General features: G+C 34.1%; 1 protein-coding gene across 9 annotated transcripts in view; it reads right to left on the bottom strand.

The window, feature by feature from the left end:
• Smg7 (SMG7 nonsense mediated mRNA decay factor) overlaps positions 1 to 21,056 on the bottom strand; it is an 82,351-nt gene that overhangs the window by 21,138 nt on the left and 40,157 nt on the right. For 8 of the 9 annotated variants that reach the window (XM_046419542.2, XM_046419545.2, XM_046419544.2 and 5 more), the window contains 7 exons: positions 15,565 to 15,596; positions 13,235 to 13,352; positions 11,617 to 11,749; positions 4,715 to 4,886; positions 3,393 to 3,464; positions 2,149 to 2,299; positions 1,668 to 1,803 (listed from right to left, as the gene is read on the bottom strand). In XM_046419542.2, coding sequence (XP_046275498.1) covers positions 1,668 to 1,803; positions 2,149 to 2,299; positions 3,393 to 3,464; positions 4,715 to 4,886; positions 11,617 to 11,749; positions 13,235 to 13,352; positions 15,565 to 15,596 — 814 coding nt within the window. Of the gene's footprint in view, positions 1 to 1,667; positions 1,804 to 2,148; positions 2,300 to 3,392; positions 3,465 to 4,714; positions 4,887 to 11,616; positions 11,812 to 13,234; positions 13,353 to 15,564; positions 15,597 to 21,056 lie in introns of those variants that run through there. The other variant, XM_046419550.2, reaches the window with a different exon arrangement.

Genomic DNA, 21,056 nt, shown 5'->3' with positions numbered 1-21,056 from the left:
GTTTCAAATAGACCTGCTAATCCCATGTGTTGGTGATGATACTTCAAAGTATATTTTAGCAAATGGCCATCTACATTCTTACCTACAGAAATATATATATTGAGAAAATATTAGCATTTGAGGTTCTACTAAATGCAAAACTGACTGGGTTCAAACTAGAAAAACTACACAGTGAAGATCACATTAATGCAGCTCTCATAGAATCAGAACTAGAAGCAATCTCAAGATGTCATCTAGCTCAATGACTTGCCCTTTAATTTGAATTTTATCTAAATCATGCAAGAAAGATGACTGTCAATCTGATACCTAAAATCTCCAAAAAAGGAGAATCCACACTCTCCCTCAGTTACCTATAGCTCTCAACTTAAAAATTTTAGTTTTGACTTCAAGAAAGACAAAGATATGTTCTCTTTAAATAATCCTTCATATAAACGAATACTTATTAAAAATCTAGTTATTTTTTGATCTTTTCCAGGCTAAATAGCCCAGAGCATCATCAAAGTTATGTTGTTCCTTTCACATATCCAACCCAACAAATGATATATCATGAGCTAAGATTAAATAGGCCATTAGGAGAAACAGAGAAAGGAGGGTATCCCAAAAGTTTATTTTAAAACAATTTCTATTAGAATCTGTTATACATATCAAGTACCAACAAAAAAAATTATAATCTTTAAAACTACTTCAAATGACTATATCTGGATAATCCACGTCTTTAACTGTCCATGTTCGAAAACATGTTAGAGTGGGAGACTTTCATAAACCACCACCACCACCGCCGCCACGGCCACCACCAGGAAGGCATTTCCAAGCAATTAGCGTTTTAAATTCTAAAGATAATAAACACATTAAAATTAATTTTAAGATCACTAAAGACAGAAAAACTTTAAAACAAATGAACTATAGGATTATGTGTGAAGTATCCACATAAATTATAGGAACTGTCAGGTAGTTATAGACAATTCCCCAAGTGTATAGACAGAAAGAAATAATCAAGAAATATAAAATGTTGAGATTTGTCTTTTGTGCTCTTGATCCCAGTGCCTAAAACAGTGACTGATACATAACAAACATTTGTTGCATATATTAATTAAAAATAAAAGTTAATACTTAAATTTGACTAGCCTTATTTTATGTATTATACTACATTTAAACAAATAATTTCTCAATATAGTAAAAAAAAGGTCATTTTCTTATATAAATAGAACAAAGGTTATTTAATTTTATTTCCTTATATAATTAGTAAAATAAGTATTTTTGTTGGTGAAGTTCTCATTACTTTCCTTCAAACTACCAATACACCTGACAGATTGAAGCACATTAAGAACAATGAGAATGGCTTGTAGAATGGCAATGTCTATAAAATAGGCATTAGAATAATATCTAAGAATGCAAAACCAACTAAAGTAATACTTTCCAAACAAGACTGAAGAGTTAACACTTTTTGCCAAAAGGCAGCTACTCAATTAAAACATTGCTACTGTATTTCTTTTGATATTATACTTTAGTTTAAATGACAAAATGTATATGCAAGAATTTCATATTCTTCCAATTTAATTTTTACCAATACCTTGGTTAAGTTTTGTCATAGAACCAGGAGTCAGTTTTCTCCAAATGTTAGCCTTTCTGATTTAGACAAAAAAATTTCTCTATTTTTGAAATCTAACCTTAAACTGTTCTTCCAATTTCTCTCGAAGAGGGCTCAGCTTCTCCAAGCTCTTACTCAGGTATACATGACCATGGAATTTAATAAAAGCCTTAATGAAGTCAGAAACACCCCATTTGGTTTTCACCTCATCCCGGCTGAAAAGAAAGAAAAACTTTTGTGAATCTTAAGAGTAAAATATAATAAAACCACCTAAAAGAGGTTGGGCTTGCAAGAACAAGTTATTTGAGCACCTGATACACGAGGCAAGAGTTGCACATTTAATTAACTTTTCAACTTCGGATAAGTATTTGGCTCGGAACAAATCAGACACTGGGTAAAACTCAGTGACTGTACACATAACTATTATGAAGCATCCATAGGTTTAGGAATGAAAGAAGAGAAGCACAGGTCACTGACTATTATTTCCTGTACGCCAAAATATGAGGAATTAATCCAGGTTACACAAAGTCCTCTTATGGGGCGGGGGGTTTCAACCCTACCTTTCCAGTGCTTTAGAAAGTGCTTTTTGTAGATTCGTGGAGGCAGCTGGGAAAGGGAACTTCACAGCAATGCTTCTGCAGTAGTAGAAAATTGTGGTCAGATGGTCTCCTTTGGAAGAAGCTAAGATAGCCAACTGATTGTAAGGCTGACCTAAAGGAGAAAAGTTCAGATTCTAAAATAACCCAAGAACCACAGTCTTGCTATCAGAATACAAATGTTCAGTTTTTAAATCCTTAAATTCATAATGGCAAGTATTCTATAAGACAAATCTCATGACTAATTACAAATGAACATAATGTGAAACAGCATACTTTAACAATGATATGTACTATCATGTATAGGTTTAAAAGTCATATATTTAGGGTGGAGAGCACGAAAAGCATTTTTCTTTTTTTAAAATATTTTTTAATTGTTGATGGACTTTTATTTTCACTTATTTGTATGTGGTGCGGAGAATCGAACCCAATGCCTCAAGTATGCTAGGCAAGTGCGCTACGCTAAGCCACAACCCCAACCCATGATAAGCATTTCAAATAAGGGTTCACAAAGGGCTAGCTAGTAAGTATTTTTTTGCTCTGCAGGCCAAAGGGTCTCTATCACAATCACTCAGACAGCCAAAGACAATACGAAATGAATGGTATGGCCAGACTACCAACCCTACTTTAGATTCTTCTAGAATTAAAAGGAATTTCATCATGGCTTAATACCAATGATTTAAATCATTAAGTATATGATGCAATTTCTTTAATTCAAGAATCACTGCTAGGGCTAGAGTTACAGGTCAGTGGTAGAGCACTTGCCCAGTATGTATGAAGCACTAGCATCCTCAGCATCACATAAAAATAAATCCATTAAATAAATACAGAATCACTGCTAATGACTATTTTGGGACCACCAAAAGACTAAAGTACTAGCTTTTAGATAACTGATCATTTCCAAAGGGAGAAATGGTAGTATTAAAGAGATAACTATTCCACAAGCAATTGAGGAAGCTACAGATATAGAAACAATATTAGATTACATTAATTAATTCTGTTATTTTACTAACAAAAGTAATCTTATTTGAAACTTTTTTATCTCACTTATATGGAATGTACACTTTAAAGGGCAATTACAAAACTCAATATCCAAACTCAACATCTATTGCTTTTATAAAACTTGAAAGATGAGCCTTTAGTTATCCGTTATAGTGCTATAAAGAACAAAGTGTCACGGCCAACCTCCAGTTGACAGACCCACTCACCGTTGGAGGGGACAAGCTGAGCTGCATGCCTATAGTAGGACTCTGCCTGGCTGGTCTGGTTTCTATATCGAGCTAAGAATAAGAGAAAGAGAATTTAGTTACACACACACACACACACACACACACACCCCCACACCCCACCAGGAGGGCATTTCCAAGCAGTTAGCATTTTAAATTATCTAAAGATAATAAAGACATTAGAATTAATTTTAAGATCACTACAGACAGAAAAACTTTAAAACAAATGAACTATAGGATTATGTGTGAAGTGTCCATCCACTTTCCCTATTTGGGACAGTCAGCATGTAACCAATTTTAAAGCTTACCTAGCCCCCATTTTCAGGTCCTCCAGTGTCATGCATCACCAGCTCCCACTATGGACTATGCTGGTGACCTGGAGCCGGCCCACAAGAAGGGGTGACTTATATGGCACTTAAAAACAAAACAAAACAAAAAACAAAAAAAAACAAAAAAACCACTATACAATATGCTCTGAGAATTATGTAGTTCTTCAATATCTTATAAAGTGATTTTTGAAAAATGCCTTATAATCTACTGCAATATTAAGTATGTGTGTGCAAAGCATACATCGAAAGCAAAAACAACTCAAACATACTATCCCTGAATCTCCTTGAAGAACTCAACTGCTTATTTTGATGTAACTCCTCTCATGGAGTCACTGATTTAAGAAACCTAATATCTTTAAACAAATAAACAAACAAAAAAAAAAGTTTTCCATTTCTTGTTATTTTTAGGACAACAAGCAAAACATAATCCTATAGTTAATTTGTTTTATAACCTTTTTAGGTCACCTTAAAGGAATAACAAGAATAAGTAAGTAATATAATACTCTCAGATAAAATATATGTAATGGAAATACACATTTATCTTTTAAAAGGAAACAAAGTTAAAAATGAGCTTTTAACGCACTAGTAAGAAGGAAAATAAGGGAATTTAGCTCTAGAAGAAATAATTTACAAACTATTTATTCCAAAAGAGTACAGACTTTCAATTTAGAAAATATGGTATCACTTTGAAAAATTTTGTTCTGATTACATTTTTGCTGCTTATTATTTTTCTACACCTGCATAAAGTGTAAATAAAATTTAAATCTTAATATAAAAATTATTTTCAAGATTATCTGACAATCCCAAAACCTTGAGAAATTCTAAGTTCCTAAAAATACATTTCATAATTTTCTCTTATGATAATCTAAATTACATGCACATACTTACGGCCTAAAGGAAAAGTTTTTTCCTATGACTACTCCAAAAAAAGAAAGGAATGAATATATTATGAATTTCTTTACACCAAAGGCTCACCAATGTCTCCAAGGTGGACGAGGCAGTGCTGGCAGATATAGGAACAGGAGCTAGACTGTGGCTTCACTATGGCGCTGGTATGCATCTGTTTATTGCTGATAATTCCCAACTGGGAAGACTTCACACGGCATGGTAAATCTACATTAAACACTGTACACAGTTCTTGTAATAACTGAAAGAAAAACATAAGCAAAACTTAGTAGAAATTTGGAAAGCAGTATGGAGATTACTTGGAAAGCTGGGAATGGAACTACCATTTGACCCAGCTATTCCCCTTCTTGGACTATTCCCTAAAGACCTTAAAAGAGAGTACTATAGGGATACTGCTACATCAATGTTTATAGCAGCACAATTCACAATAGCTAGACTGTGGAACCAACCTAGATGCCCTTCAATAGATGAATGGATAAAAAAAAATGTGCCATTTATACACAATGGAGTATTACTCTGCACTAAAAAATGACAAAATCATGGCATTTGCAGGGAAATGGATGGCACTAGAGCAGATTATGCTAAGTGAAGCTAGCCAATCCCTAAAAAACAAATGCCAAATGTCTTCTTTGATATAAGGAGAACAACTAAGAACAGAGCAGGGAGGAAGAGCATGAGAAGAAGATTAACATTAAACAGGGAGGAGAGGTGGGAGGGAAGGGAAAGGAAGGGAAATTGCACGGAAATGGAAGGAGACCCTCATTGTTATACAAAATTACATATAAGAGGAAGTGAGGGGAAAGGGAAAAAAAACAAGGGGGAGAAATGAATTACAGTAGATGGGGTAGAGAGAGAAGATGGGGGAGGGGAGGGGAGGGGGGATAGTAGAGGATAGGATAGGCAACAGAACACAACAGACACTAGTATGGCAGTATGTAAAAAAGTGGATGTGTAACCGATGTGATTCTGCAATCTGTATACGGGTAAAAATGGGAGTTCATAACCCACTTGAATCAAATGTATGAAATATGATATGTCAAGAGCTTTGTAATGTTTTGAACAACTAATAATAAAAATTAAAAAAAAAAAGAAAGAAGTGTTTTAGCAGTAAAGTCTATGTATATTTATTAACACACACTGCTAAGACCTGAGACGAGAACTATATGAAAATTATATGGTAATCTTTGATAGGACAACTAATATCATTTATTATAAATCATCTTTTGGATTCTCAAATATTACAACATTCTAGGATGTGCATTTAAGAGGAACAGAAGCACTTAAACTGTACCAAAATAAAGCAAGAAATTCCATAAAGTCATATATTTACTTCTCTCAAAAACACACAAAATCCATTGAAGACTAGTTGGTTATAAACGTCACTTAAATAAAAGCTAAGGTATTTCTTATCTGACATTTTAAAGTTCTAGCCTAATTCTTTGTATACAAAACAGAGCTCATGGTATCACAGGCCTTACATAGATTACATTCTTTCTTCCTTCCTTTTCTATTCTTCAGAGAGTGAGGGCTCTTTCTCCTGGTCAGAGCTAACTCACCTGCCTGCACATGCCTGCTATACCTTGCTTTTCTCTCTCCTGCTTATCACTCCCACCCACTCCTCTATTCTTTCATCTATTTCCAACTTCTTATGCATCTGTCTGGTGGCCTAAACCTATCGAGATTTTCTATAAAAAAACAAATATGATAGCAAAAAAAAAAAAAAAAACAACAACAAAACACCCTCCTTTGACCCTAGAATCCTTCCCAGCAACTTTCTAATAGTTCCTCCTCTCAAATTCCTTCAAAGGAGTCCATTTTTCATATCTGCTTTGTTAACTCCTATCCACCCTGAATTGATTACTATTTGGTTTCTACACAACCCTGTTCCCACTCCACCATCCACCACTGCTTTACTAAAACTGATAATTCACTATTCACAGTAGTGAAATACAATGCTCATCTATTAAGTAATCATTGTACTGGACCTCTCTTGACAGCACTTAAAACAGTGGATCTAGGAAGGGCATAGGGGAATATACCTATAATCCCACCTACTCAGGAGGCCGAAGCAGGAGGATTCTGTCAACTTAGTGAGATCCTGTTTCAAACTAAAATATACTAAAAAAGAGCTGGAAACACGAATAATCCCAGTAGCTCAGGAGGCTGAGGTAGGAGGATCACGAGTTCAAAGCCAGCCTTAGCAAGTCAGTGAGACCTGGTTTCTAAATAGAATATAAAAAAAGGCTGGAGATATGGCTCAGTGGTCAAGCACCCCTGGGTTCAATCCCAGTACCAAAAAAAGTGGGGGGGGGGGCCCTGGGGTATAGCTCAGTGGTAGAGTGGTTACCTAGCACATGTGACTATCTGGGTCCAACCCCCAGTACCAATAACAACAACAACAACCAAAAAAAAAAAAAAAAAAAAACAACCAGTAGATCTTAATGTTGATCACTGAGCTTTTCTTTTATATATTTCTCTAATTATATCTTTTCAGTTTCCTGCATTCCTCCCACCTTGTCAAGGACTTAATCCTTGGTCCCTACACAGTTCTTCCCATTCTATTCTCGTTTATTAAACTCTCAGAAATATATTCATTCAAATATTTTTTCCTAAATATTATTATATTCATTCAACGATTTGCCTACCCTCTCAGGCAAAGATTAATGTGGTAAGCAACAGAAATACAAACATGAATAAGAAAATCTGTGTCCCTGAAGAGCTCAAAGCCAAATGCACAAGTCAGGTAGATAGAAAAAAGGGACAGGAAAGAGGAAAAAGGGGAAAAGAGGAAGGGAGAGAAAGGAGGAGAGGGAAGGAGAGAAAGAAAGCAGGATGAATAGCATAAATCAATAGAATATTCTATATCTATAATAAACTTCATTCCCTAGATTATTTTGTCTCATCCTTTTGATAAAGCAGCAGCAACACAGTGTATGTAGCTATACAGTTCCATTTTTTTTTTCAGATAAGGATGTGAGAACAAATATCTAGTGATTGACTAAGATTACAGAATTAGAAATACCTGAATTCTATCATCACTCTGGCATGTACAGAATTCACAATCCAAAATAAAACACCATCTAAGTACCTAACTCAAGTATCTGAAAGGTGCCACCTTTTCCCTAAGATACCTCCATAACGAAATATAAAGCCAGTGAATGCTTCCTCATTAACTACCCACTTCATCTTTCCTTGTATTTGTACATCTGTAATGGGCAAGGAACTTGCTTACATAAAATTACACTAAAAAGTGGGAAGTAAGGAAACAGAAAGCACCTGCCCACATCCATGGCCCCTTAAAAAAAGGGAAGCAAAACCCAAAACTCTGGAATATAACAAGAAAACATGAGAGGATAAAGAACTGAGTTCAGTAGTTACTGAAAGAACAGACTGAGAAACTAGGCAAGGCAAAAAGAAAGATCACCAAAAAAGTAAATCAAATACAGATTTTAAAAAATCATGTAGAACAGCTTTGTAATAAAATATGCCAGAATCCATGAATTATAGGTAGAAATATCCAACAGAACAAAAGTTCTGCTGGTAAAAAGGTTCTGGGAAAGACAACTCTGTTTTATTTAGAGGCAATAACAAGGTGGAACCAAAAAAGAGGAAGTTGAACAAAACTATATTTGGCTTTTTTTTTTTAAACTAAAACTATATCCTATCTTTATATATGATCCTGTATCCTATCTTTATAAAGTATCTTGGCAGCAGTTTCCTAAAACTAGGTGTGTGACTAAGATAAGAAGCTGTTCAGTTCATTTTATTGTAGCATTAACCAGGAGATACTCCTAAGGGTAGAGGCTGAATAATTAATGCTTTGTGTTCTCCTCAAACTCCAATCATAGAATTGCCCACCCTACTCTTTTCACAGATCAGGAAGTTAAGTACCATAGAGGTCAGTGACTTGCCCAACTGTCACAGTTAGCACTAGAACAGTACTAGACAATATGTCCTGGCTTCTGACTCATCACTTGCTCTTTATACTGTTCCATTTCTCCTCAGCTCTTCACTCTATGCCAAGAATGAAGGACTGATTATGAAGGTACAGAGTATCACCTTCACTAATGTAGAAACTTAATCCCTTTTTCACTCCCATTTTCTTAGAATAAGGACTACTATTCTTTGATATATAAAAATAACTTACAGTAGAATGTTATATCTTTACTTTCACCAGGAATTTCGTATCTGCTTCAGGCACTAAGCTTTAATTTGTTAACAAAGTGACAGCTAAGAAATCAAAGGATCTTTGCACAAAACCCAAGTGTGAATGATCACACACAGTTTTCATACTATTCCAATCAGACTATCATCTCCTCTCTGCTGAAATCATAAGTTATAAAATGAGCCATTCATTATTTTATACAGTATGGCAAGAAAAACACTGTAAATTAAATGGTGACTTGCCGTTAGTCTTATATACTGAAATCTAAAAAGTCTACGATAAACTTACCTCTATTAGAATATGAAAAAGGTTTAGAAATGAAGAAATATGTTACTTATTAAGCCCACTAATGACGTCTATGTTTTCAAATCTAATCGGACACTTTAAAAATCTTAATTGACTTCTTACCAGCACTCAAACAGGGTTGATCACTTCCTTTCCTCACTGAAATGTTCTTGTTTGGCTCCCAAGTCCCCTTTCCCTGATTTTCTTTTACCTGCAGCTGTTATTCCTCTTGAGCTAAACCTGTTCCCCACTAAGGGTTCTGTACTGTAATCATAAAATTTATGACCATGACATTTTTACCTTTTCACTGGGTTCCAAACATGTTTATGCAATTACCTATTAGACAACCCTCCTTTAACATCAAATGGGCATCTTTCTAATTTAACATGGACAAAGTTCCTTTCCTCCTGGTGATTCCCATCTTAGTAAACGATACAACCATTCAACTAGCTACTCTTTGATTTATCAGCTTTGATGACTCCTTTACCCTGAATTCCACAAACCTAACCCAATCCATCAGAGGAAGCCCTATTGGCCATACTTCAAAATTCATTTCTTTCCATTCAAACTAGCTTCTATCCTCAATTCCAATATCAAGTAATCTTTTAAAAATGCAAATCAGAACATGTTATTACTCTCCAATGGCATGCAATTATACTAAGGATTAAAATTCAAAACTTCAGTCTATGTGGTCATATAATGATCTGGAATTGATCTACTTCTTTAATCTGATAAACGAGTCTGTACTGCATATAACCAAGAAAGATGTATGAAACATTTTTGTTAGTAACACTATTAATTGTTTCAATGGTAAAATAAGTCAAAATAAAAAGCAAGTCCTAATAATGTTAACATCTGAAAAGTCTAAAAAAAGCATAATGTGAAAATAAAGAAGTTTGTTGGTACTTATTCTATCATTCATAATTGGTCAACCACTGCCTGTAGAATGCAGGTAGGAAAGAATCAATGCTTATAAAAACTTCAAAAATTAATTTCAAAATTAAATTGTCCTTGTATTTTCTCTTATAAAATATGAGACACTTGAATGATTTTATTATTCACCAGCATACAGAACACTTTTATAAATACCATGGTTCCTCAATAAAAATGTACTTTGCATATTTGTTTTGATTTACCAGTATCCAATCATATGTATATCACATCATAAAAAAGGTTAAGAATTAATTTTAAGATAACAAACCAATCTGTCTAATGGCTATTGAATGTATTGCAGAAGGTAAAGAGTCTTCCCTTTCCAGAAGCATCCGCTTACACTGCTAAAAGCTGGCATAACACTGAAAATGAATTTTGAGAATACGAATTATACTTGAGTTCTTTCAATTACAAATTGTGATGAATGTTTTTGATCTAAATAAAACATAAATAACCACTATAAGATGATTGATGTCTTCCAGTACAGAAATGCTTTTATTTTTCTTAAAAAAAAAAAAAAAAAAAAAAGAATAAGAACATAAAGGCAAATATAGGTAGGTAGCAAGCAACATAGAACTGGCCCAAGACTTCAGTATAAGATCTATATTATGATGCTAGTTTATATATAAAATTTTATTAATTAAATTACAAATTGATAATATGGGAATTTAAAGGATTATGCTTATAGCAAATAAAATTCCATGGTCAAAAATAAAATTTATTCATTCCTTGCCTGATTTTTATCTGGATGTGACCAAGGAAAAGAAAAATCTTGTGAAAATTATGAATAATATCTTATTACTTAAACTAATAAAAAGTTATTCCATTTTGTAGGTAGTTTAAAACATTTCAAAGCCAAGATAAATTCTCCTATATAAATAATACTATAACAAAAACCCACCTGATTTTACAAAATTTAATTACTACTACTACTATTACTACTCTCTTTATTTTTTTATTTTTATTTTTTTGGTACCATGGATTGAACCCAAGGGTGCTTAAACACTGAGCCGCATCCCCAGCACCACCACCCGCCCTTTTAAAAAATTTACTTTTATTTATTATTTTGAGGCAGTCTTACTAAGTGGCTTAGGGTCTCACTAAGCTGTTCAGGCTGGCCTTTGAACTTGAGATTCCCCCTGCCTCAGCCTCCCACATTGCTAGAATTACAGGTATGCACCACTGTATCTGGCAAAATTTAACTACTTCTTATCTAGAAAATTTAACTACTTCTTATCTAGCATAACATAGCTTGCTTTCATAACAACTATATTCATACTCATAAACTCACACTTGGAACTGATTACTTCCACTGTTTGACTAAAACTTTGCTTTCATTGCCCCTTTTCTATTCATACAGTTATACCTCCAACCTATAAGCCAAAACCAATCAACTTAAGAGTCTTTAGTTTTTAAAAATCTTCTGGGAAATAATTTTAGAAACCTGTATTCACTTGAGATTATAGATATCAACCCCTAGATGATTCTTACAGTGGTTATACAATGTGTTTAGATGAAATAAAGATGTGTGAGAAGAGAAGAATATTTACTATTAATACTAGGAAATGGTGTACAATGAAGAACTCACCTGGGTATAGAAGCCACTAGCTGCCTCTAGGAACAGAGAAAGGTTTGCCTGAACTTCACTCCGATTCGGGTTTGCTCGATTCTTTGCCTGTCCTTGTAGTGTTGTGATCTGATTCTTAAAGGCATGATTCCAGCTGAAAACAAAATGTAATTCTATTTGGTATAGCAGTGACTCACTGGGCAGACACTGGTCCCCCTGAGAACAAGAAAGAACTGTTTGTTATAATTATACCACACTGGACAGTAAACCTGCATTAAAGTTATTCATGTATTTAAATAACTTTATGCTCCCCCTTAAACAAGACTAGACATGCAGTAGAATCCAACATTTAGTAAACACTTACCAAATATTTAAATAATAAGACTGTAGCCTCAGCTATTAATCTTTTAGAGCAACTACAATTAGAGCCTATTTAGAAAATCTAGTATAAAAATCAGAACTACAGTGGCAAGATTATAAAAATAAGCTATTAACAAAATTCCATACATTGTGCCAAAAATACCTAACTGTACCCTAAGAAGTGACAATGTAAAGGGGAGGGGTGTAAATATTAAGCTATGCTTTATCTCTTATTTTACCAAAAGCCATTTCCCATAGCACTTTCTTCCCTCCATAACTAATAGTTTTAGAGAATCAGTTTACATTCAGTTTTGGTGAAATACAATCTGTAACTTGAAAATCATAGTAACTAAAAGGAGGTAAACACAAGAGTTATAAAATTTTACTAAAAAAGCACCTAATTTTAATTAAATCAACATCAACTTAAGGTACTAGGTTTTTTTTTTTAATGATTTAGGAGGTCATCACTCCCTCATTATTGCTACCAAGATCTCATCTTGACTCTAATACCACAGACATGGATTCTGATTAGTTGCTATTTAGCTCTATTAACTAGGTTTCCTAAAAATATAAAGTATATAAAAAAGGTGAAACAAACGGGAAAAACTTATCTTCACCACAACTTAGGGTAATGGACATTACTAGACAATATCTCTTCACTGACTTTCAAATTTCCACTAGGTTAATGTCCCTGATCCAATTTTTAAGGCAGGGCCTTCTGCAAGAGGTATTTATTTACTCACTTGGGAATCTGGTTATCTGTTATCTTACCCTTCATAGAAAGAACAAATGGAATAGCCTAAATACACAAAATCTTTAATTTGTATTGGGAAGGAAAAAAGAAAATGTCAATTTATTTGATTAACTTTCTATAATGCATATACATTTTTCTGCTGGAGAAATTTATAGGATCACATTTACCAAAGAAACATTTTTCTAAAGTTTTTTTTTGTTGTTGTTGTTTAAATCATGACTTAAATGTAGGACTGAAAACAGATAATCAAAAATTCTTAGCACTTGAAATATGTTTTTCTGATATGCTCTAAAAGACGGCCCTTTATAAGATTCCATTCTAAACATTTCTTTCTTACCTTTAAAACTGTACCTGAAATATCAATGGCCAGATATTTTGTTTAAAAAAAAAAAAAAGTTACAAAAATAATTAATTTCTTCCTACCAAAAAAGTTTGTTCTAAGGTAGGTTAAAAAATAACCAACCAGTTTTAAAGTCTTGGTGAGAGTCTTGATCTTACAGGAACATCCCAAATGATAATACTTACAGATCCTGTTCTACTTTCTTGTCTAAAGCGTATTCCAAATCAGTAACTAGCATTTTCTGGTACAGGTCCTGCAGAGCCTGCCTGGATGTCCAGACCTCAGCTGGACCCAGCTTAGAATCTGAGTAACAAAACAAAAATACAACACACAGACAGGTAAACAATAATTCCTTCCCTTTCCATTCCCCAAAGCAAATTTACTCTAAATATATTCCAGGCAGAAGTTTTATATTACCACATTTCAAATGCCCACCTTTTAGCTAATGGCTGTGATTTAAGATGCTTTCATTTTTGTTAATCTTTTAGTTTTGAAATAATATCATGAAATGAAATGGCTAAAAAAAAATATGAATGGTTTATCCTTTGCTACTGGTTTGGTCATATTCATACCACTGGAAACCATATGCTTCACAGTAAGTCACTCTATTTGAAATAATGGACAATCAAGTTGGAATCTCTACACTCCCGTTATCTCTGTCCAAAGCGGACTTTTCCTTTTTATTTTGAATTATTCTCAACAGTGTTCACATAGAATTCTCATATTGGCTCGCCATCCAGACGTTGCTTGGATATTTTGCTGTTATTCCTATTTTATACATGTCGATCCAATAAAGCCATGGCAATAGGAATTATCTTAATGGGTGATCAATTACTCTAAGTCACTTTTGTGAGCAATCCACACTTGCCATTTAATGTGAAGAATGGCCAGTAAAAGACTGGGAGTAAATTCCTTATGAGGCCAGATGAGAGCCTGGGTGTAGACTAAAATCAGGAAGTTAGACTATGACTATACATATTGTCATACTGTATGCCAAAGTCCTTCAAGGCATTTTAGGTATCAGTTATTATTTGACAGCAAGTTGCTTCAGTAGAAGAACTTAATAATGGACTTTTGAATTATATATTTCCAATAAATACCAGTTAAGGTATTTCATTTCTTTTAGGAATCCACTGCTGCACAATGGCTTAAACTTTACTCCTCTTTAGGTCTGATAATCGTATCAATAACCACCACAATACTATTCTGCAAATAGAATCTCCTATATATTTGAGTTAATGCTCAAAAGAGTTTACTGACTAATAAGAATAAAGTCTATTATAAATTAAGTTTTCAATCACTAATAGATTAATAGATTTATTTAACCGTTTTGATTCACTGATAGCAAAAAAAAGGGGACTATCAGAGATCATTAACTCTATCACATTGATTCATTTAAGCAAGAAGATTTAATGTTAGGTAAAGTTTCTGGGCAGCTAAATGTTCCCTATAAAAGTCAAACTCTAAGACTATTTACTGAGGCTGTTAAATACTTCAAAAAAAGAAAAGAAAATGGCATAGATAGCCTGATGCTGCTCCATGAACTACTTTTGTCAGATGATTCAGATTATGCCTTCCATGCTAATTCAAAAGCAGAATACAGTAGCTGTTCAGAGCTGACAATGATACATACAATATGGATAATAATAAACCTATAATAGGCCTTCCTTTTTTTCTCGAATAAGATGACAGTATAACCCATGAACTCCAACCATCAGCCTGTGATTCTAGAAATTGAGAAAAAGATACCTCAGCAGTATTTACCTTCTTGAATTGTAAATCTTGGCAGGAATGCTAGTTATCAAAACAGTTTAATTTTTCATGGGTTTTACTGTAGAACTAAAATCCTTAAAAATTATAGTGAGATCTATTATCACTGGAGGATACGCTAATCACTACATAGTTATTACTAAATAGGTTTTTATTTTGGAGTTAAAAATCTGCTCCTGTCAGTGGTTAACCCAGGAATTCTTTTAAAAAGACTTCAGCTATTATTCAAAGCAGCAAAGATATGGGGAAAAAAGAAAGAAATGTGGCAAGACAGCTCAATGAATTAAAAGCTTTCAGTAGAGTTCTCCTGTAAACATTTTTTCTGATGGCTTATTCCTACTCAATTTGGGTAATGATAAATAGGAAAAGAACACTTTCTCTAGGAAAATAATAACCAAACACCATAATTTTATGTTTTTACTTATATGGAATATAAATTATTTTCTGAATATCTTAAATTGATGATAAAAGTTAAACTGATGATAAAAAGTTCATAAAAAGTGATTACATATATTAAATTAGGTAATATTCAATTAATTGTGGCATATGTTATATACAATTGCTGACAAGTATATACGTAAGAATTCAAAGTATAAAAATAACATATACAGCAAACAGCAAACTATCATCCCTTTTGGCAACTAGGTCAGGATTTAGTGCTACAAGTAATATAGGAGAGAGAATATCCTTTCATTAATTTAATGGTATAAAATAAGCTGTGAAAAAGAAATAAGTTAGCCAATACCTGTCATATCAGCCTTCAGGACTTCTGCCTGCCTAGATAGGAGAAGAAAGAATATCAGTTAGAAACAAACTAGGCCTGACCAACATAAATAACAATATAAATTAAGTGAAACAATTTATTACAATATAATTAAGGCTATTATATGTTCTTGCTTGAACATTCTGGGTAGCTACACTAGATCTTGACAAACTGAGGCCATTACTTAAAAGCTTACAGGATCATCAGTGACCTCTTTTATCAAGTAGTTGACTTTCTTGCTGCTTTCCTTCAATCTGACTTTTTAAAGGTAAACATTAAATGATTATCCATTAAAATTAAAAAGTTTTCCCTTGCTGCTGCTAAGGATCCTACTGTGTTTCTCATATACTAGTTACCACAGCTATTTCAAATTTTCACTCTTATCAAACTGTTGTTCCCCCCTTCTTCACTTCCAAATGACAGACCTATTTTATCTCAGGGAAAACAATTGACATTTACTAAATACTACATGTATATTGTCCTCTCCTTACCTCTTGTTAAAAAGATCAGAGGTATAGTACCTCTTATTTAAGACCAAAATTCCACTTATGTATGCTCTTTGTAAGGGCTTGCTCCTTTAATCAACACCTATCCTTTTTGACAATTTTTAAACTTCTACTGGATCCTTCCTTTAGCATTTAAACATGTCCAAACCTTTCATATATTTTAACCTCCACTCCCACCTCAGCCCTACACTTCTCTCTAGCTGATGCCTGTTTTTTCTCTCTCATATTCTCCAGGAATTGCCTGTATTCAAGAAGTCCAAAATCAAACTTATGGTCCATCCCCCAATCCCACGCCTGGTTGTCTTTCTAACATTTCTTTTTTTTACCTTAGCAAATATATATGGCTTTGCAGTTGTTAAAGGCAGAAGCTGGTAAGTTATCCGCTGCAACTTTCTTCTTTGCCTGAACTGCTACAAAGCCATGAAACTGCTTTCTCCACCTCTCACTTGCTCCATTTCATTGTGTTCTCCCACTGCTGTCAGAAGGCTCTTTTTAAAAATGCACACCTGGGGGCTGGGGCTACAGCTCAGGGGCAGAGCACTTGCCTAGCATGTTGTCAGGGAGGCAATGGGTTCGATCCTCAGCACCACATCAAAACAAAATAAAGACATTCTGTCCATCTACAACTACCAAAAAAATTTTTTAAATGCAAACCTGATCTATCAATTATCTACTTACAACTTTACATAAATGATTTCCCACTGTTGTTGAGGTGTATAACAAAATCTTTGTTAAAGTGTCCTACAAAATTGTATAGTCTCAGAACTCAACTTTTACCACTCTTCCCTCCTTGATCTCCATGTTTCACTGCTGGACTTCTAGGCCTTTGTAAAGGACAGTCCCTTTGCTAGGAACACCTCCTCCTCTTTGTCTGGTTAATTATGACTTACTCCTTCTCTTGAGTCAGAACCCATCTAGATTAAGGACATTCCTATTTATACTCTTAAAGCACTTTGTGTTTTTTCTTTATAGTACATATCATAAGAATGCTCACCACTGCAAAGGCTGCCTACCAGCACAGTGCCTAGCACACAGCAGGCACTTGATAAACATTTTTCCAATGAAGAAAGGAAAAGGTTAAGTCATTTTTGTATACTCTGCTTAATGACCTCATTCATATGTGGATCTAAAGAAGTTGAACTCATAGAAATGGAGAATAGAAGAATGGTTATCAGAGGCTGGGGAGGGTAAGGGGCAGGAGAGGATAAGACGACACTGGTCAGTGGACACAAAGTTGTAATTATGGTGGGGGAATAAGTTCTGGTGTTATGTGGCCTAGCAAGATAATCATGGTTAACAGTATGTATTAAATATTTCAAAATAGCTAGAAGAGTGGATTTTGCATGTTCTCACCACAAAGAAATAATAAATGTTTGAGGTGACACCTATACAAATACCCTGAGATATGATTATTATACATTCATTGAAACAACACACTGTGACCCATAAATCTGACAATTATACATGTCAACTAAAAGCAAAAAATGAAAAAAGTAACTGTAGTAAATTTCATTTAAAAAATAACTTTTTGATGTGAAAGCTAGAGATTAAGATTCTAAAATTTTTACTGTAAATAGTTACACATAATGTTTTAGGTATTTAACAGAAATTACGAATTTTAATTTAACTAAAACAAAGTGAGCCCTTTTATTTTCTTAGTCTTTATGAAGATATGTTTAGTTTTAAACTAAGCTTTCAAATAAGAGAATCACAGTGGGGTACCACAAATCTCATGAGCAACCAATACAAAGGAACAGTATTAATTAGTTATGTTTAGTCCTAAAATGTGATATCATAATCATCAAATTCCATTATCCACACAGCCTAGGACCAGGTATCAACTTTTGGCATTAAAAAAAAAAAAAAAAACCTGTCACAAGGCTATTGGCTTATGCTCTTAGAATCTAAGAGCATATCATGTTTACTATCCTACCAATGTCCCCTTCTCTGCCACAATATGGAATACTGCCTCAATGAAGTATTAATTTTCCTTTTTTATTATGTACAATATATAAGAAATAAAATAAATAGATATGTGATCTTATGCAAAAGCAGGACAGGACAAAGTTGGCTATTACATTACTTTATTTCATTAAGAAAAAAAGTACTATACCTCAATTGTTCAATTGGTTTTAAAGACTTACGGTACAGGGGCTGGGGTGGGGGGTGGCTCAGTTGGTAGAGTACTTGCCTTGCATGCATAAGGCCCTAGATTCAATCCACAGCACCACACACAAGGGGGAAAAATATGTACAGTAGATGAATAGTTTAAAGCCAATGCTTTTGTAAAGAGACAAAATATTTTCTCTTGGCATAGGGTACGGCAACATGAGTTTTCTTTCATTCCTGCTTTAAGCTAAATTAATGAAAAGAATGAGCCAAGAATCTAAAAAATTACATCACCATGCCATTATTTACAAAACACTTATAAAATATAAAGCTTTCAAAACATTTACTATATTGTCTTATTAAATAAGAGAAATTAATCACTTCTATCAAGCAATAAAAAGTGATTAAAAGACTGAATAAAGTCTGGATCACTGAGTGACAAATATGTTGAAGACTAACAGTCTGAAGCAGCACTCCTGGAGACATCATCATCTACAAGTAATTTCATGAATTCTAAGCACCACGTACTGTAATAGCTAACACTATACACAGAACTTACTATTGTCAAACACTGTTCTAAGGGCTTTACAGAAAGTAATCATTTAACTCATGCTACGTAGTACTGTCCCCACTTTATCCCTGAAGAAAACCCAAGGAGATAAGAGGTTAAGTAACATGCTGAAGATCAAAGTTAGTAACCAGTAAAAATAGCATTTGAACTCAATCAGTTTGGTTCCAACACCTAGTTAGTTCCTAATCATTACATTAGAATTCCTAATACAAGAGTACATAGGAAAAAAAGATGGAGAATGTTTGATAGTAACAGTCCAGAGAACTGGGGATTTTAATACTTAACCATTTTAAGATAATTTTTAAAAAAAAAGAAAAAAGAACCCTAAAATTTGGGTTATCTTTTTAAACCAATTCCTTGATCATACACAGCACTTATATAACAATGCAAGGTAACAAATAAAGATTACATTCTCTTAAGAACATTCACTCTAAAATTCATGGTTTAAATACAAGATATTTCTAAACTGGGGGCACATAAATAGGAGATTCCTTCTATCTGAACTCCAGATCCACTTTCTCTATAAAGAGAATTCAGAAATATAAACCCATATCTTCTAAACTCAAAGCTATTGAGAAAAGGCAAATCACTTCCTTTTTTCGGTGGTGGTAAGAGTACCAGGGATTGAACTCAGGGGCACTCAACTACTATGGCACATCCCCAGCCATATTTTGTATTTTATTTAGAGACAGGGTCTCACTGAGTTGCTAAGTGTCTGGCTAAATTGCTGAGGCTGGCTTTGAACTCTTTGATCCTCCTGCCTCAGCCTCCTGAGCTGCTGGGATTACAGGCGTGCGCCACTGGGCCTGGCCCACCACTCCCTTTTACTCTGAGAGAAGAGGTTAATTTCTTTCCTTGGGGGGTGGAAGTAGTGTGAGCAACGGCCAAGGTAGATTTTCTTATTGTGTTAATTTGTTTACTTGTTTCCAGAGTTCTAAGGAGCAATTAGGGGTAACAATATTCTGTAATTATATCCATAAATCAAGAACCTAATCATAATAATTTACACTAAATAAGAGGCCAGATACTATAAAGTGAGTGTAGTACACTTACGCACACACTCACAAAACCACATATGCAATATATAGTTTTCTCAGACATCAGTATGTCTCATGATGTTAATCACAGAAAACCAAATCATATTTCGGCATTGTTGAATTTTGCTGAGACTCAAGGATCCAAAGCTCCTAAAGGAACTTTTCTCAGTATGTTAGTAAAAATACTAATCAGCTTTCTCCCTATGGCACTTTATCAGGCATTTTAAAATTTCCTAATACTCCAAAGCTCTATACCATAACATTCACTGCACAATCTATATTCTTTGAAAATGTGTACCTAGTTTTACTTATTTATTTTTAAACATTTCTGGTTTAAAATGTGTGTGTGTGTGTGTGTTTAAGTTGTAGTTGGACACAATATCTTTATTTTATTTATTTATTTATTTTTATGTGGTGCTGAGGATCTAACCCAGCACCTGGCATGTGCTAGGCAAGTGCTCTACCGCTCAGCCACAACCCCTGCCCATGTACCTAGTTTTATTAAGAGCCAGTTGTGATCTGGAAATTTCAAGGAAGAGAAGGCAAAAGAAAATAACACAACAATGAAAAGCAAAGCTAAGTCAGTGAGTAAAGATGACTGGAACACTACTTGGTAGGAAGCCTCAGAAGATGAAGCTGGAGAACACCAAGGAAGACAGGAGATTGTGAGAAGCATTATATGAATGTTAAGGAGTTCAAATCCTACACTGTAATGAATAAAAAAACCAAAGCTTAAGTTTATGTAAGGTATATAGCATTGTTAGATTTGCTATTTAAAATGACTTCTACAAGATTTTTGAAAGATGGATTTTAATAGCTCAAGACTGGAAATGAGAAAGTGATAATACAGGTGGATGGAAAAACTCAGACTGAACAAATATCTGGAAGTTAAACTAATAGAAGGGAGATAAAGCAGAGGAAAGAGCACAAAAATCTCTCCCAGATTATTAGCTTAGACAGCTGGGTATCTGAAAAGGTAAATGTGTGTAAGCAGCCATTTGGAGATGAGATACTATGGGGAATAAATAAAACAAATTCCATAAAATAACATAAGTGATCCCTCAAAAAGAGGAGGTCATCTGACTGTGACCACCAAATTACTTTGCTCATTTGGTTACTGACTGGCTAGTCAAATGTCCACTCCCCCTCTACTGCTTCATGGGATTCCTTCTGCAGACACATTGGGTTGAAGATTTTTCAAGGTGGAAAAATCCTAGGTTCTCTACCACCACACAATGCCAAGTGACAAAA

Source organism: Marmota monax, unplaced genomic scaffold (genome assembly GCF_021218885.2).
Source record: "Marmota monax isolate L192 unplaced genomic scaffold, Marmota_monax_Labrador192_F-V1.1 WCK01_AAM20220418_F8-fsc00209, whole genome shotgun sequence".
Classification (NCBI taxonomy): Eukaryota; Metazoa; Chordata; class Mammalia; order Rodentia; family Sciuridae; genus Marmota; species Marmota monax.
This window is presented reverse-complemented; position numbering and strand designations above follow the sequence as displayed.